Below are 18,993 nucleotides of genomic sequence, written 5' to 3' on the forward strand. Positions count from 1 at the left end.
TGCAATCTACTATGTTGAGTAGATAAGGAGGTAGAAAAATTACTGGTAAAATAACCGATTAATTTCTGCGAAAAGAAGACTCTACTTTTGTAGAAAAGTCCAGATGAGATCGTAGTATATGGGGTGAAAAATACAAGTGCATGTAGTTTCCTAAGTCTTCAAGGTGAAGTAATAGTAATAAGAAACTACGTTTTCCAAGGAAAAAATTGAAGGTAACCCATTGAAATGGTGCAAATGGAGGTTCCATGAGGTTTTCTAAAACCAAAGTGAAATCCTATACTACTGGGGGTAAGTAAATTGGAGATTTACGATTCAGAAGATCTTTCAAAAATCTGTTTGCGATAGGATGTGTCATTACTCTGTAATCATCAATCAAACCAGAGAAAAACAGAAAATATCCACAATTTGGACCTTAACTAAAGAAGTAGCCAAACCTGAGTTGGATAAAAAGAGGAAATATTCCAAAAAATGGAGAAATTAGGCAAAATTTTAGGTAAATCTAATGTGTTTTACAGTCATAGCGAAATCTGTTCCAGTTAGACAGATAAACAAGTCTGATCGATTGTTTTGGAAGGCAAGAATACATTAATAACTGGTTGAGAAAAACAAAACAAAACCGAATAACCTATCTAGTTACTTGAAGATACCAATTGGAAAGATGGAGTTTATTGAGACTTGGATGAAGAAGTTGACCATTGATCTGCTAGATGAGGTCTGATATTGCATGAAGAAAACCATGGAAGGAGGACAGTTAACTGCATTAGTCCAGGAAACTACGCTTGCCTCGGCCAATATGTTGTTATTAGAATTGGAGGAAAGACGTAAAAGAGAGAATTTGCCCAAGAAATAGTAATACTTCTGCGGCTATCATGTTCCTTTAATACCACCTTGAACAATATTTATGACAGTTGTTGTACTGTGAGGACGCAAAAAGATGTACCAGAGTACAGTGCAAAGCTGAAAAAGGTCGTGAAGAATTGTGATATCACTTGTGTAAGACAAGTATCCTGCTTAACACATCTGCAATGTGATTCTCCCAATCTGATAGATAAATCACTTGAATCACAGAATGGAGTGATAGAATTAGGGTCTAAAGTCTGACAGCTGCTTGACACAGATGAAGAGAGCTCATAAGCCCTTGCTTATTTATAGAAAATATTGCCACCTTATTGTGTATACTAACCTATATCACTTGGGATGGAAGTAGATGTTGAAAAGTTTGAACAGCCACTCTGACCGCTCTGAATACGAGGAGAGTATGGAATAGAAGCTGTCCTGAAGTGACCAGTGGCCTTGTGTTGACAAGGGTCCTAGATGTGTCTGTCCCTCAACCAACTTAGGATGCATCTGTAGTAAGAAACTTGGTTGGAAAAAGGTGAGTGGAACGGAACTCCTACAAAGAGATTTTGTTCATATGACGTAAGAGGATATCGATACTGAATCCACTTTTCCTTAAAATACCACTGTAGAGGCCTTATGTGTAGTTGTACTAGCGGCAGAACAGCAAATGTTAAAGCCATATGTCCCAAAAGAATTTCGTGATGTTACTGAATGAAGATAATGAACTAATTGTATGAGGAAAATGAGCTCGCAGGAGTGGTGACTGTGGTATAGATTATGCAGAAACCAGATCCACTCCCATGAAAGTCAACCTCTGAGTCGGGATCACCTGTGATTTTTTTTTTTTATTGATCAGTAAACCTAACCTTCAAAAAGAATAATGGTAGTCTGTAAAACTTGAAGATTTTGTTGGGGAGACTGAGCTACCATCAACCAATTGTCTTGATATGAAAAACAGGAGGATTCCTTATCGATGTAACTGAACAATTTGAAAATCAAATGTACAAACAAAGGAACCAAAAAGAGATCTCTCACAACTTATGTTTCCCAAACAAGGTTTGTATTTAAATCAATAAATTGACCTAATTGAGAACACCCTGAGATCTGACGGTAAGCCAAAATGTATGTTTGTACTGGTAATTTTGTCCTTGACAGACAAACCGAAGGTATCGTCGTGGATAGGGATGAAATAGTAATATGTAAGTCATCATCCTGTAAATCTAGTGCTGAAAACCCTACTCCTTGACTTAATGCAGGAAGTATTACAAGTAAAAATGGCATTCAAATCTTTGTTTTGGGAGAAACTTGTTGAGTTGTGTTATATCCAAGCAGGGGTGTAGCCATGGGTGGGCCTGGGCCCACCCAGTTTTGTTTCAGGCCCACCCAGCAGTGGAGGCAGCGGAGCGGAGGGAGCAGGCTGAGCTCCGATCCCGCATCTGCCTCCCCAGCCCGCCACTGCCCCGCCCCCGCCGTACCTTTAAATATTACAGTTTTGCTGGAGTCGCGGGCAGCCGGCATTGAAGACATCGGCAGGCTTACGCCGGTTCCAGCAGCCTTCCCTTCCCTCGTTGCAAGTCGGATGATGGCTCCGCCCTCGTAGAAACAGGAAATACGTCAGAAGAGGGCGGAGCCATCATCCGACTTGCAACGAGGGAAGGGAAGGCTGCTGGAACCGGCGTAAGCCTGCTGATGTCTTCAATGCCGGCTGCCCGCGACTCCAGCAAAACTATAATATTTAAAGGTACGGGGGGGGGGGCGGAAGGAAACAGGGCAGACAGGAGAGGAGGGTTGCTGGACATGGTGGAAGAAGGGGAGAGGAGGGTTGCTGCACATGGTGGAAGAAGGGGAGAGGAGGGTTGCTGCACATGGTGGAAGAAGGGGAGAGGGCAGGGGAGAGGAGGGTTGCTGGATGAAGGGAAGGGGAGAGGAGGGTTGCTGCACATGGTGGAAGAAGGGGAGAGGAGGGTTGCTGGATGGAGGGAAGGGGAGAGGAGGGTTGCTGGACATGGTGGAAGAAGGGGAGAGGAGAGAGGAGGGTTGCTGGATGGAGGGAAGTGGAGAGGAGGGTTGCTGGACATGGTGGAAGAAGGGGAGAGGAGAGAGGAGGGTTGCTGGATGGAGGGAAGTGGAGAGGAGGGTTGCTGGACATGGTGGAAGAAGGGGAGAGAAGAGGGAAGGGGAGAGGAGGGTTGCTGGATGAAGGGAAGGGGAGAGGAGGGTTGCTGGACATGGTGGAAGAAGGGGAGAGGAGGGTTGCTGCACATGGTGGAAGAAGGGGAGAGGGCAGGGGAGAGGAGGATTGCTGGATGAAGGGAAGGGGAGAGGAGGGTTGCTGCACATGGTGGAAGAAGGGGAGAGGAGGGTTGCTGGATGGAGGGAAGGGGAGAGGAGGGTTGCTGGACATGGTGGAAGAAGGGGAGAGGAGAGAGGAGGGTTGCTGGATGGAGGGAAGGGGAGAGGAGGGTTGCTGGACATGGTGGAAGAAGGGGAGAGGAGAGAGGAGGGTTGCTGGATGGAGGGAAGGGGCGAGGAGGGTTGCTGGACATGGTGGAAGAAGGGGAGAGGAGGGTTGCTGGATGGAGGGAAGGGGAGAGGAGGGTTGCTGGACATGGTGGAAGAAGGGGAAAGGAGAGGGCAGGGGAGAGGAGGGTTGCTGGATGAAGGGAAGGGGAGAGGAGGGTTGCTGCACATGGTGGAAGAAGGGGAGAGGAGAGAGGAGGGTTGCTGGATGGAGGGAAGTGGAGAGGAGGGTTGCTGGACATGGTGGAAGAAGGGGAGAGGAGAGGGAAGGGGAGAGGAGGGTTGCTGGATGAAGGGAAGGGGAGAGGAGGGTTGCTGGACATGGTGGAAGAAGGGGAGAGGAGGGTTGCTGCACATGGTGGAAGAAGGGGAGAGGAGGGTTGCTGCACATGGTGGAAGAAGGGGAGAGGAGAGAGGAGGGTTGCTGGATGGAGGGAAGTGGAGAGGAGGGTTGCTGGACATGGTGGAAGAAGGGGAGAGGAGAGGGAAGGGGAGAGGAGGGTTGCTGGATGAAGGGAAGGGGAGAGGAGGGTTGCTGGACATGGTGGAAGAAGGGGAGAGGAGGGTTGCTGCACATGGTGGAAGAAGAGGAGAGGAGGGTTGCTGCACATGGTGGAAGAAGGGGAGAGGGCAGGGGAGAGGAGGGTTGCTGGATGAAGGGAAGGGGAGAGGAGGGTTGCTGGATGAAGGGAAGGGGAGAGTAGGGTTGCTGGACATGGTGGAAGAAGGGGAGAGGAGAGAGGAGGGTTGCTGGATGGAGGGAAGTGGAGAGGAGGGTTGCTGGACATGGTGGAAGAAGGGGAGAGGAGGGTTGCTGGATGAAGGGAAGGGGAGAGGAGAGTTGCTGGACATGGTGGAAGAAGGGGAGAGGAAGGTTGCTGCACATGGTGGAAGAAGGGGAGAGGAAGGTTGCTGCACATGGTGGAAGAAGGGGAGAGGGCAGGGGAGAGGAGGGTTGCTGGATGAAGGGAAGGGGAGAGTAGGGTTGCTGGACATGGTGGAAGAAGGGGAGAGGAGGGTTGCTGCACATGGTGGAAGAAGGGGAGAGGGCAGGGGAGAGGAGGGTTGCTGGATGAAGGGAAGGGGAGAGGAGGGTTGCTGCACATGGTGGAAGAAGGGGAGAGGAGGGTAGAAAAAAAATCATTTTATTTTCATTATAGTGTTTGGAATATGTCCACTTTGAGAATCAGGTGCTCAACATTAAAAGTTTATATTTATTTACTTATTTATGGCATTTTATCCCACATTAAACATGAATTAAATTGGAACCTGGGATCATTAAATTTTTTTTTCCTGGAGACAGTAATGCATTGCCCCCCCTCACCAGGCTCTCTCCCCGGCTATAGCCAGCTCTGCAATTTTTAAGGGGGGGGGGTTGGGGGGGAAGGTGGACCGGGGAGAGAGCCTGTTGTTAAACATTTACCAGCACACCACTGTCTAGTGCCCACCCATCCAACCTGTTGGCCCACCCAAAAATTGACTTCTGGCTACGCCACTGTATCCAAGATGTAGGGGTTGTGAAAATACTAGAGAATAACCATTTTGAAGAATATCCAGAATCCACGTGTCTAATGTTATTGATCTCCAAACAATGAAAACGTGTTGAATTGTGCTCCCCACCAGACTCTGACACTTGGAAAGGTGAAAAAGAAGGAGAAAGCTTTTGCTGCTGATGTGTCTGAACAGGCTTCTGAGAACGCTGTTCTCTAGCTGGTCTAGTGTGAAAATATGTGGATACTGAAATTTAAATTGATAAGCAGGACATTGATAAATAAAAGATTTACGCTGTTGAAATCTGGTTCCAGAGGTAAAGAAAGGCCACTTCTTATAACTGGATTTAAAAGATTGGTGTTTATCCTGCTCCGAGTATCACCTTGGGACTACTGCGTACTTTGAAAATACGCCTCCATTTGTCCATGGAGAATGTCCGTTACAGGTAATTCTACTTTTGTAACCTAGTCAGTTTTCAGGATAGCCACAGTGAGCCACTTTACTTGTGTGAGTATCTTGGCTCATACATTCTAGGTAGTTTCCACTCTGGAATCTTTTACTTAGAAATAAATATTAACAGTGAACACCCTTGGCCTATGACATTACTAATCCTGGGGGAATTCTGCACTGGAAGAGCTCTCATGTACTGGAGCAGTAGTGGTTTTGACGATCCGGTATGGGAACAGGATGCCTCTTCAGTCAAGCTATGTATCTGTGGAACTATATCTAATATAATAAAACGCACTGTGAACATTCTAATGAGGACAACATTCTGAAGCCATCTGACGTCACTCCCTGGCTGTAGGGTTCGTGGCGTTCGTGGTGTGAAGCCACCCAGCCGTCTCTGCCCCGCCCTCGCGTCAAACGTCATGACGTCGAGGGCGGAAACAAAAACAAACAAATCCGGCAGCGCAGCGTCAGGGAAGGAGGCGGCGCTCCCGACGTCTCCAGCCTTCCCTTCGCTGTGTTCCGCCTTCTTCTGACGTCATCCTTTACGTCAGAAGAAGGCGGAACACAGCGAAGGAAAGGCTGGAGACGTCGGGAGCGCCGCCTCCTTCCCTGACGCTACGCTGCCGGAACCGCCACGGAGGTAAATTTAAAAAGAAGAAAAAAAAATAGAAATAGGGGAGAGAGAAGAGAATGGGCAGTAAAGTTGAACAATGGGAGCGGGAGGGCAGGGGAGAAACGACAGCATGGATGCGAAGGGGGGGAGCATGGATGCGAAGGGGGGGGGGAGAAGAGGGCAGGCCAGGCTGGGATATGGGAGAGAGAGGAGCATGGATGCGAGGGGGGGTCATGGAAGGGAGAGAGGGGACTTGCTGGAAAAGGATGAATGGAGGCGGCAGGGGACAGAGGAGAATGGATGGGCATGGATTGGGAGGGCAGGGCTCAGGGAGAGGGGAATTGCTGGAAAGGGATGAATGGAGGGGGCAGGGGACAGAGGAGCATGGATGGGCATGGATTGGGAGGGCAGGGCTCAGGGAGAGAGGGGAATTGCTGGATAGGGATGAATGGAGGGGACAGATGGGCATGGATGGATATGGATTGCAGGGCAGGGCTCAGGGAGAGAGGGGAATTGCTGGATAGGGATGAATGGAGGGAGCAGGTGACAGAGGAGCATGGATGGGCATGGATTGGGAGGGCAGGGCTCAGGGAGAGAGGGGAATTGCTGGAAAGGGATGAATGGAGGGGGCAGGGGACAGAGGAGCATGGATGGGCATGGATTGGGAGGGCAGGGCTCAGGGAGAGAGAGGAATTGCTGGATAGGGATGAATGGAGGGGACAGATGGGCATGGATGGATATGGATTGCAGGGCAGGGCTCAGGGAGAGAGGGGAATTGCTGGATAGGGATGAATGGAGGGGACAGGTGACAGATGGGCATGGATTGGGAGGGCAGGGCTCACACTCTCTCATATACAATGTCTTTCTGACTCTCACTCTCACACACTCTGTCTCACACTGTATCACATTCACACTCTATGTGCCACACAGTCACTCACACACTCGCTTGGTCTCATACACTCACACTCACAGAGAATCTGTGTCTCACACACACTCTCTCTCTCGCCCACACACACACACTCTCTCTCACACTAACATACACACTTGCACACACTCACATTCTCACACACACACTCTCTCACAAACACACTCACACCCAGACTCACTCTCTCTCTCACACACACACACACACACACACACTCACACTTTCACTCTGACTCTCAAACAGTCACTCTCACATACACTCTCCCAAACATACACACTCCGAGGAAAACCTTGCTAGTGCCCGTTTCATTTGTGTCAGAAACGGGCCTTTTTTTACTAGTTTTGATATAATTTGTGAATTACCAGCAGTATTTATTGGGACTAATGGGGATTTGATGTGGGAATTTTTGTTTTTTTTCATTACTAATACAAACTCTGTGGGTTTTGGCTATTTTTCTGTTTTTTTTTGGTGAGCAACTTTTGTTCTCCATTTTTGGGAGCTTTTTGGTTGCTCTCTTTTTTTCTGGAGTTTGATGATTTATTGAGGCCAATAATATCTGGGAATTCCTTTGGGAAAACAATGCTCTCTGCGCTTTGAGGCCTTGTTTATTTAAGTACTCTGGTCCATTTTGTCCGAGACCCTTGAAAATCAAAAAGAGTGTTAAATTTAGCCCTGTAAGGTACTGGTAGCCAGTGTAGCTTTTGCAGGAAGGGTGTGATGTGGTCACGCCACTTGCAGCCTTCTATCAATTGTGCCGCAGCATTCTTGAATTAGTTGAAGCTGATGCAAACTCTTTTTGGTTTGACCAGTGTACAGGGCATTACAGTAGTCCAGTCGTGATGTTATCATGGTATGGACCACTGTGGTCGGACTCGTCTTTTCAATATATATAGATTTTGTAGCTGCCATAGGTGACAGACAATTTTTTAAGGTTGTTTGAATTTGCAGGATCAGAGTGAATGATGACTCTAGCAGTATACCAAGATTCTTGACCTGTGATTTTAGGGGGAGTTCATACTTAAAGAATCTCTGTTTTGCTTGGGTTCAGGCAGAGTTTGTTGTCGTTTGCCCATTCCTGAGTGGAAAAGCGCGAGATACAAATGTAATAAATAATAATATATTTAGGCCCTGAGGGCTGACCGTCTGCCAGTAGTAAATGAAACGTTGTTCCTTTCTAATCAGGATAGCTTTATTCTTTTTATTTTTGTTACATTTGTACCCCGCGCTTTCCCACTCATGAAAGGCTCAATGCGGCTTACATGGGGCAATGGAGAGTTAAGTGACTTGCCCAGAGTCACAATGAGCTGCCTGTGCCTGAATTGGGAATCGAACTCAGTTCCCCAGTGTTATATCTCCTGTCACACTAGCAGGGATCTGATTCAATACAACAAACCTCAAATCTGTATCGGTATGTTTTTAATTTATTTTCTGAATTGGAGAATATTTGTGATGGTTTTTGGTATCGAGTTCCATCATTTGGAACCCTGGTGCCTAAATCCTGCTGTGTAGATAGTTTTGGAGATGATGTTTGTGCAGTTGAGTAGATGTAGGAGTAGGTAGTTTCTGTTTTCTGGGTTGGCATTTCTTGAGGATAGTTCAATCATGTTAAGCATATAGTTGGGTGCCATTCCAATCGTATCTTGAAGAGCAGGGTGTTCGCTTTGAAAACTATTCTTGCCTTTACTGATAGCCAATGCAGCATAAAATGAATTGTACTATTTTGAGATCTTACCAGGTACTTGTGACCTGGATTGGCCACTGTTGGAAACCGGGTGCTGAGCTTGATGGGCCTTTGGTCTGTCCCAGTATGGCAGTGCTTATGTACTTATGCACACATACACATAAATACTGCTACAGAATTTACCCACTATTAAGCAAATATTTGGTGCCATACTAGCATTTCTACACATAAATATGCACACATATTCTTGTATTCTAAACATTTACTTGCATAATGTGTGTGAATACAAGCACCTAGGCTATAGAATTGTCTTTTAGATGTTTTGCTCTAGGTATAGCAGATAAAAAGCTGAATATTGTCACCTCTACCTGCAAACTACAGGTGTTAAAGCTCCAGTGATTTGCTATGTATAATGTATAGGTATAGCTTTAACACATTACCTTACACTTGGGTTTCTCTATAGGAGCCATGATACCTCTACATATAGTAACATAGTAAATGACGGCAGAAAAAGACCTGCACGGTCCATCCAGTCTGCCCAACAAGATAAACTCATATGTGCTACTTTTTGTGTATACCTTACCTTGATTTGTACATCGTGCATTAATATGTATATGGCTAGATTTCACATATAGTTAGGAACGAGTTAATATGCATTTTTGTTTATTCTTCGACTATTTGGTGGCCAAGGGCTGCCGAACCATTGCGTAACATAAAGCAGTCAGCTAGGGCAGTAGCTGCAATCAAAGCAAAGTCAAATAATTTGAAAGCCACATAAACCTAAAAATACAGGTTAAAGTATGTGCTGGTGGGTGTTTTGAGGCTTGCTTGTGCAATGAGCTGAAAGTTCACCATGGGCTCTCACTACCTGTGCACCCACTCTATTGAAACATAAACCGCTGGGCAGCAGCCCAAATGCTGAAAAGCCAGAGCTGGTCACCGTGACCAGCACCAGCGCGCACGCGCGCACACACACAAAAAAACACAACCCGAAAGCTGACGCAGCTTCACAGCAGCAGCAGGGCCCGGCCGGAAACGGAAGTGTTCGTGCTCTTTCCGGTGCGTGCATATCGCTATGGTGAAGTAACGGACATGGTGGTAGGGTTGCAGGCGTGAAGAGAGAAGGAAGTGCGGGACTCGTTCTGTTAGCTGCTCTGGTCAGCGCCATGTCTGCCAGTGCCGTTTACGTACTGGACCTGAAGGGCAAGGTGAGCAAGGCGAGGAAAGGATAGAGGTGAGGGGTGGCTGCGTACGCTTTGTAGCGCTGTAGTAGTAGTAGTAGTGGTTCCGGAGAGCGACTGAAGGTTGGAGGAGCACTTGGGACCCCCGCCCACTGTCATGTGGTGCCTGCCTTGTATCTGTTAATTATCGTTATTATTTAGAAGGAAAGGGCGGTTATTAGGCTAACAGCCAGCATTATGCAATTATTGAGCCTTCCAGCTATTCTGGATTCGTTATAGCTGCAAACCATTCAGTGTGACTGTTTCTTCTCTAGGACAGTCTTTTAGTCTTTCTCTTTTATATTCTAGTATCCTGGTTAGACAGCCTACAAGCTTAGGGTTAGATGTGCTAAACATTAGCAAGTTTGTGTGTGTTGTTAATGAATGGGTTCTTTTGCAGAAAATGGGAAATAAAAGTTGCTCTCCATGGATAGATGATCTTGCAGCCAGAATTGACTCCACGGTGACGTTACTGACCAGGGCCACTATCAAAACTTTGAAGCTTGAGCTTCTAGAATAAACTTTAAATGCATGCATGGGATTTCCCACCTTACTGCACATACTGTAACCATAGGTAGACCCTGCCCCTCTTCAGTTAAGTTTAACAGCTAGTTTCAAATCAGAGAGTGTTTGGGTAGCTGCAAGATCATCTATCCAAGGACAACTACCATTACAGGTAAGCAACTTTTATCTTGCAGCCACACACCTGAAGACCTCCTAGCTACATGGGGAACAGACGTAATGGGGTTATGGTCAGTACATCAGAAAACTACTGAAAAGTTTGATATGTATGCAAGAACTTGTCAAACAGTGTAGAAAGAAAGAATGTCTGGTACCTGTGTCAGGAGGAGGAGGAGGTGAGTTGGGCCTCAAGTTCCCGAGGAGAGGACCACTTGTCCAAAAGATGAATCTGCCCCTGAGGCGGCATCAATGCAGTAGTGATTTGCGAAAGTATGAGTTGTAGACCAAGTAGCTGTCCTGCTTATATCCTGTAGTGAAGTTCTTTGTAAATGAGCTGTAATATGTGGAATAGCAGATAGGTCTGTTGTGCCTGTATTCTGGTAACTAAAGGAAATACAAGGTGCAATCCAGTGTGAGAGAGTTCCCTTTGTGACCGGTTGTGGGTTAACATCCGGATGAATAGATAGGAACAATTGAGATGGTTTGTTTGTAGATGCTGTTCTCGCTAAATAAATAGATAGTGCTCTTACACAGTCTAACTAGTGCTTGGATTTGTATTTCTCCAATCAGGTGTGCTGATGTTAAAGTAATTAAAAAATGTCTTCCATGTGAGATATTTCATCTTTGAACTGGACAGGGGTTCAAAAGGAGAGTAGGTGAGAGCACTTAGCACCAAGTTTAGGTCCCAAGCCAGCAGGGGAGGCCGAATTAGAGGATGTAGATGCAACAAACCTTTGAGAAATCTTTTATTATAGGGCAGTGATGGCGAACCTTTCAGAGAGCGAGTGCCCAAACAGCAACCCAAAATCTAATTATTTATTGCAAAGTGCCAACAGGGCAATTTAACCTGAATAACAGCAACGTGGGTTTTAAACTGGTTCTAGCCAGTTTAGAACGCAAGTAGTAAACTGGGGACATGCACAAAAGGGCATTTTCCTGTCACAGTAGCAGCCAACGAAAATGGTATGCAAATGAGCAAATTAGTATTAAAATACTAATCCGATGCGATGCACTACCGTTTTCCGAGGAAGTCACCGTGGAAAACCTAACGGGAGGTCTGCACCTCCCTTTAGGTTTTTCTTGTTGGGGCTGCTGCCCTCCTGCTCGCACTCCTTCCCTCCCTCCCAGCACCAGGCATCCCTGCATCTCTTCCAGCACCAACGGCTGTGGTATGCGGATCTCGTTTGAGCACTCTCAGTGCCACCATTGCGACTTCCGGTGACTCCCGATCTGTTGCATCAAGGGCTAGTTCAGATGGAAAATCCCTCCCGCTTTGGTTACGGCCTGGCTATTGAGAGGCAGCAGCTGAGGAAGAAGGGATTTTCAGGACCAGTCATTGCCACTTTTTGGGGGCACGGAAGCAGTCTACTTCAGCAGCGTACGCGCGAGTGTGGAAAGCTTTCTCGGCGTGGTGTGCTTTGCATACTGAATCACCTTTTCGGGTGGACGTTCCGGTTATTCTGGAGTTCCTTCAGGATGGTCTTCAAAAGGGATTGGCATATAATTCCCTTTGAGTGCAGGTGGTCGCACTAGCTTGTTTAAGGGGCTAACTGGACGGTTCCTCTTTAGCAGCTCACTCTGATGTGGTCCGTTTCCTACGCGGAGCTCTTCGGCTTCGGCCTCCTGTGCGGCAGCCATGCCCGGCGTGGCATTTGAATGTAGTATAGCAAGCTCTCCAGGCCCCACTGTTTGAGCCGTTGAATAAGGTTTCTGAGAAGGATCTAACACTTTAAGACAGTGTTTTTGGTGGCCATTACTGTCAAAAACAAAGGAATTCTCCTTCTTCCCATTCCTTCTGAACAACTTGGGGATTTTGCTGTCATCCAAGACAAAAGAGGACCCAAAAATCCCAAGCAGCAACCAGTCAGAACAAGAGATGAGCCTTTGATTGGCTTCAGTAGAGTATAACCTCAATCTCTGTAATGTGCTGAACAACTTTCAGGTAGAAGGAGGCTGAATTTTTTCCAAACAAGGTGGCCCCTTTTAGCCTCAGACTAGTGAGTTCTAAAAAATGTCTGGGCAGGTTTTCCCCAAAATACCCACCGAGAGCATCAGGAATTGCCTACCAAGGCCTTTTACAGGTTAATGCAGTTAACCTTTCCCACCAAGGGAAATGGGGAAAAGAGTTTATTCCAAGTACTTGTGGTTACAAAGAAAATGTCCCATCCTAGACCTAAGTGCCTGAGCAAATATCTGGCAAACAGAAGTTCAGGATGGTTTTTTTGGGCACCTCATACCCATGATATAAGGAGGAGATTGGTTATGCTTTCTGGTTTTAAAGGATACTTATACCTACACACAGTTACCTCCTATGGCATGGCTGTATCTGAGATTTGTGGTAGGGAAACACCACTTCCAGTATTGTGTACTGACATTTGGTTTTGCTTCAGTGTCAGAGGTTTTTTTTTTTCACAAAGTTCCAACCAGTTAATACAGCATCTCTATGTAGACTGGTTGAGCATTTGTTCCCTACCTGGATGATTGGTTGGTCAAGAACACATTAGAAGACACAAGAATCGATGAGCTTGATCATTCAGTTGCTGGAGCTACTAGGGTTAGTCATAAAATACTCTAAATTAGTTGATCCTGTTGCAGAAATTAGAATTTGTAGAGGCCCTGCTAGACACAGTTCAGGTGTATACATTTCTTTCACAACAGTGAACCTTGACTCTCATATCTATTTCAGAAGTGGTAGGTATTAGCACGTCAGGATGCTAGGCTATATGGCCTCCACAGTTCATGTGATCCCCATGGCATGCCTCAATTTGAGGCAAGCCCATTGGACACAAGAAAGGTGGAATCTTTGGGATGTCATTTTAGTCACCACCCTGATAAGGAGCTTGCTATTCTGGTGGATGGTCCAATGCAGCCTGACAAATTCCCTTCCAGATTTCTCAAATTCAAAAGTTTCCAATGATAAATGCATCCAACCTGGCACGAGGAGCTCATGTAAATGGGCTCCAGACTCAAGATCTTGGTCTGCTCAGGAAAACTTCGTAATATAAACTTCCTTGAGCTAAGAACGATCTGGAATACCCTAAAGGCTTTCAGAGATGGGTTATCCAATCAAGTAACTCAGATTCTGATAGACAACTATGTTGCAGTGTACTCAGTCAATATTCAACCAGTAATGGTCGGTGTTTTTTTTATTAAACTGTAATGGTTGCTGGCTAAATTAGATCCAGACAGTCGATGCTAGGCCATACCCAGGATCTAGCATTGAATATCTGGGTCTGACCACACACGTTCTGGCTGCAGGGACTTGTGTGGGTCCCAGGCAATATTTAGCTGAGGCCTGCATAAGGTTATCTTTAGTTTCCTGCCCCCCTCCCCGCCGCCTGCCTTAATCTTCGCTGGTGATTGAGTGTGATCGTTGGGTTAGCAGTGATCCCTGGTCTTTCTTGATCATGCCAATTGCAGCCTCAAAATAGCTGCCATGACCTTACAATGGCTAGTTAGGATATTTAGTGGCACTGTCTGATTAAGTGCTCCTGAATATTGGTGGCTGGCCTGCTGAGCGTGATTTAAGCAGGCAGAATCCTCCTGCCTGCTTAAATCACTTTGAATATTGACCTCTATATCATCAAGCAGAGAGATGGGTTTCTACCTTCTGTGTCAGGAAGCTGTCAAATTGTGGAACTGAGCTATCTCTCAAGGGATGGTCCACAAAGCCGCATACCTGGCAGGAAAATTTTATTTATTTTATTTTTGTTACATTTGTACCCCGCGCTTTCCCACTCATGGCAGGCTCAATGCGGCTTACATATTGTATACAGGTACTTATTTGTACCTGGGGCAATGGAGGGTTAAGTGACTTGCCCAGAGTCACAAGGAGCTGCCTGAGCCTGAGGTGGGAATCGAACTCTGTTCCTCAGTTCCCCAGGACCAAAGTCCACCACCCTAACCACTAGGCCACTCCTCTGGCCGACAGATGAGTCAGATTCTGTAACTTTCTAAGTGGCCTCTGGTCAAAGGTTTAGAACAGAACATCTTTTGAGTGTGGGACACCCCCTTTATAGATTTTTTTTGTTTGTTTGTTTGCCACTCATTTCAACAGCAAAGTTCCTCAGATTGTGCTCCAGACTGGCACATGCCTTCCTCCTTTATTGGGAGGAGAGCCTTCTGTACAATGCCTCTCATACCTCTCATAATATTTAACCATCTCTCTGACCTCATGTGCACCATTCTTTAAACTAATCACCTTGTTTTCTAACTCCTCTTACTCTCTTACCTATCTATATGTTCCATCTTTGCTTATACCCTTCACTGTCAATTAAAATGTTCTATTATGTATTGTGTTTACATTGTAAGTAGTATACTATGCCATACTTTGTATTCTTGCTTGAATATTTTTACTGCTGCTGTAATTATCTATTGCTCATGTTTGATTTATTCTTACTGCATATTGTCTTGAGTGAATTCCTTTAAAAAGGTGGTAAATAAATCCTAATAAAAAAAAAAAAAAATAAATGAATACCAATACCTCTGATAGCAAAAATTATTCTGAAAATGAAACAAGTTCAAGGAACTGACTGGCAGATATTCAAAACTATTTTACCAGCAGGAATGGCTTCTGGGCGATTAAATAGTGTCTTAGCGCCTAACCATGGATATTTGGTGGGAGATAACTGGCTATCTCCAGCTGAATATTCACAGTGACTAGCCATGCAATATATTCAGCACAAAACTGGCTATGTTTAGCGGTTAAAATAGGCCACATAAATAGCACACCTATCTTTAACTGCTAAGCACTTAACCGGTTAGTGCTGAATATCACTCTAACTGGTTAAGTTGCCATGGTCAGAAATGAAACTGGATAGTCAATGCCAGCGCCATAGCGCTGAAAGCTGAATATCAGGTGGCATGATCCTGGCCGCTTCCTACTGGCTAAAGCAGATATGGTTTCCTCCAGAGATCCATGGAGATGCAAACTTTTTCAACATTCATAACGTAGGATCAGGGATCCCTACTATATCCTGACTTTCAGTCCCTAGCCCTCATGACGTGGATGTTGAAGTTAGTAGTGGATTTACTGAACTTGCTTGACAGTTTGTCTCAAGTCCTTCTGTCTTCCAGTTGAGCTTCCACTAGTAGATACTACAGTTTTTAAGTGGAAGAGGTTTGTCACCTATTGTGAAGGCACGGCCTTAGTTCTGTTTTCCTGTCCTACATAAACACTGCTTGAATACCTTCTACACTTGGTCTTGAGACCTGACTCTGACGACTCTGTAAGGGTTCACCTTATTGCAATTGGTGCTTATCACCAAGTAGAAGGTAAACCCATCTCTGCTTTACCTTTAGCTGCTAGGTTTATCAGGGCTTGCTTCTGTTGAAACCTTCCTTCGAGCACCCTGCAGTGTCATGGGACCTCAAAGTTATTGTAACCCAGCTGATGAAAGCTCCTTTCCAGCCAATGGATACCTGCCACCTAAAATATGTGACCTGGAAGGTCCTATATTTGGTGACATTCACGTCAGCCTGCAAGGTCAATAAGCCCCAGGCCCTTGTAGCTGATCCACCATACTTACACAAAGTATTACAATAGAGTGATCCTGTGCTCACACATCCTAATTATTTTCCTAAGGCAGTGTTTGCATTCCATCTTACCCAGTCAATTGTTCTACCATTATTTTTTCCCAAGATTTCATGCCCAGAAAGGGGAAAGCTTACTGTAATACTGGACAAGAGAGCCTTAGCCTTCTATCTGGAGTGGAATAAAGCTCCTAGAAAGTCCACCCAGCTTTTTGGCCTAAACAGCATGAGGGCTTCCACTGTCAAATGCACACTTTCTAATTGGCTAGGAGGCTGTCTCTGAAGTGTTATGGCACAACTCATAACATCAGAACTATGGTTGCGTCAGTAGCCCACTTCAGATCAGCCTCCGCTGAAAACGCTTGCAGAGCTACAGCATGGTCTTTAGTCATTGTTTGGAGCAGGACTCCCAAGTCAGACTGGCCAGACAGTCCTTCAGAATCTGTTTGGGGTCTAGAATAAAACTCTAGTAAGTGTAGAAAATAAGTTCTGAATCATGGATGAAATATGGGAAGAAAAATTGAGTTTAGAATCAAGTACTCTGAAGAAATAGGATACATAGTCTTACATACCCTCCTTTCTCCTCTATTGGATTTGAATTATCTCATCATAAAAAGTTGGTAGGCTAGGTCCATATGATAGTAACAAGTACGAAAACTGCACATGGTGCATCATTCTAAAATGTGTTGTAAAGAATCTGGTGAGTTTTCCCGCATGGGCTCCAGCGGATGACATTGTCCACGTAGGACTATATACCCTGCTGTCCTTGGAGAACACCTACTACATGTAAGTAACTTTGCTTCCTTAGCGTCCCTCCGGACCGGACCAGGATTGAACTGATGGGTTGTGCTCGCCTACCAGCAGGTGGAGACTGAGAAAAAACTGACTCTAGAGAGCCAATAGGAGCCCTGGCCATGTGACCTTAGCCTCAGTATTTTCTCAGTCTCCCAGCAGGTAGGAAGCGAGCCCTTTAGTCTTTCTCCTTCTCTTTTAGAGTTTAATAATAAGAACAACAATGCTACTTCTTCTGTGCCTAGGAATTCTCTGTTAGACGCTGGTCAGATAGGGATTTCTTTTCCTTTCTTTCTTTTACAACCTCTGGGGTGTTAAACTCGGGTGTCGCTGAGTCCCTCCCCCCCTTCCTCCCCATCTCCCATACGTAGCTGGGAAGGGCTACCCTTTGTTTAGAAAGGTGTATGTCTTTGGGAGAGGCAGCCACTATAGAATGTTAAAAATACAAGTATTTTTCCTTCCCCAGCATTTTAATGAGCAAGCTGTTTAAAAAAGGCAGTTCTGTGCTATTTTATTGCTCTTGAGTGCTTCTTTCTTATTTCCTCATCTCTATAGGAACTTACAAGCAGAAGTATTTTTCTTTCCCCAGACTTGTAAGGAGCAAGGTCAGCTGGTTAAAAAAAAAACAAAAAAAAACCAGCCCAGCCTTCTATCTAGCACAGACTGCTAATGAGCAGGCAGCTCTGTGCTATTCTATTGATCTTGAGCACTTTTTCTTTTTCTAATTCAGCTGTTTAAAAAAAAAATAATAGAAGAAAATAATGTTGACTGGGCCTTTAATGAGTCATTTGATTCCTCGCAATTTCTTCCTCTGTTTTTAGCGTTTTGGGCAGCAGGCGCCGGCTTGTTTAAAAAAAAAAAAAAAAAAGGAGCGACGAGTTGTTTCTCGGGCGGAGAGAAATCCACCATACAGGGGAGGCTGCAGCAGCCTGATCTGTCGTGTCTGCCCTACATTCTTTTCATTTTGGCGCGGAAGGCCGCCATTTTGATCCTGCAGCTGTAGCTTCTCCATCGCGGAGTTAGCGCAGCCAGAACTTGGTTCTGTTTTGGGTGTTTCGTCGGGACCGGTGCTTCCTCCGGTTTTCAGGGTCTATTTCGCCAGTTGTTCTTTCTCCGCCGTCCCGCTCTCCTATTGTTGAGGAGCTGTCAGGCGCGATTTCGGGGACCGCCACAGTGCAAGTGGCGCGAATGGCGGCCATTTTGATTCACCTTCCGTTTTGTTTTCTCAGTTGGGGACTTAGTTCTCTCTTGTAGGAATGTTGCAAATCAATGTGCAGCTCGGTTTCAAACTGAACAGTTCCTAATCCTTTCCACACAGGTGTGAGGAAAACAGGACTCTGAAACCCACATCATATTAGCAGCCAAGTTTTGGATGACAGGGTTCCTTTCATATATAGATATTAATCACGATTTTCTTGTTTTAAGATTTATATTTATAACTTGACTATTAACTCTGGTCTTATCTAGTATACAGTTTCATAGTTGTCCAGTGTCAGTGGGATTTTGTTTTGTTCTGTGTCCTTTTCATTTCCTGGTAGAAAGATCTGCATTGTCTCTAATAGTCAATTGTTTGGAACTGTACAAATCTTTGACATAATAATTTAATTTTTTTTTTCAAGAATTTCTCTCAATGGCTGTAGTATTATACAATGTTTTTCAGAACTTTAGAAACTTTCTCTATAGGCATAGAGTAGATTGTTCAGACGCCATTGGGATACATAAGCTCTCTCATATTCTCTGAGAGACAGTCCTGTCTATTGAGCTCCCAATCACTCAACTGCCTGCTTAGCAGGCATACTTTTTTTCATGTCTTCCAACTGTCTTGAAGCTTTCTTCTAATAGGACAGAGGACCACTCAGAGTATAAGGCATCCCTTCTTGTCTCAAGCTTTCTTGAATTCATATACAGTCTTGTCTCCATCGCCTTCACCAAGTGGCTGTGGCACAAATTCACCTTTTCCGTTAAAAGTATTTTACAAATCTGTCCTTTTTTTCATTTTCATTCTATGCGCCCTCACTCCAGAGCTTCCTTTCAATTGGAAGGCAACTCACTTACTTCCTGTGCATTTATGCCTTAGGTGCATAAGTATTGCTATATTGTGAAAGACCAAAAGTCCATCAAGCCCAGCATTCATGTCTAATGAGTGTGGGTTTGGTACATCTCAGTGAGGGAGGAGGCATGACCATGGTAAGAGGATTGGGGAGATCCAGGAAATTAAAGGCCGGTGAATCTTACTTCCATTCTGAGC

At 45.2% G+C, this 18,993-nt stretch overlaps 1 protein-coding gene across 1 annotated transcript in view; it reads left to right on the plus strand.

The window, feature by feature from the left end:
- Nucleotides 1-9,551: 9,551 nt before the first annotated feature.
- AP1M1 (adaptor related protein complex 1 subunit mu 1) overlaps nucleotides 9,552-18,993 on the plus strand; it is a 34,978-nt gene continuing 25,536 nt past the window's right edge. Inside the window, exon 1 of the mRNA XM_030217953.1 lies at nucleotides 9,552-9,728. Coding sequence (XP_030073813.1) covers nucleotides 9,687-9,728 — 42 coding nt within the window. The 5' untranslated portion in view covers nucleotides 9,552-9,686. The remainder of the gene's footprint in view (nucleotides 9,729-18,993) is intronic.

Source organism: Microcaecilia unicolor, chromosome 11 (genome assembly GCF_901765095.1).
Source record: "Microcaecilia unicolor chromosome 11, aMicUni1.1, whole genome shotgun sequence".
In the NCBI taxonomy this organism is placed as follows: domain Eukaryota; kingdom Metazoa; phylum Chordata; class Amphibia; order Gymnophiona; family Siphonopidae; genus Microcaecilia; species Microcaecilia unicolor.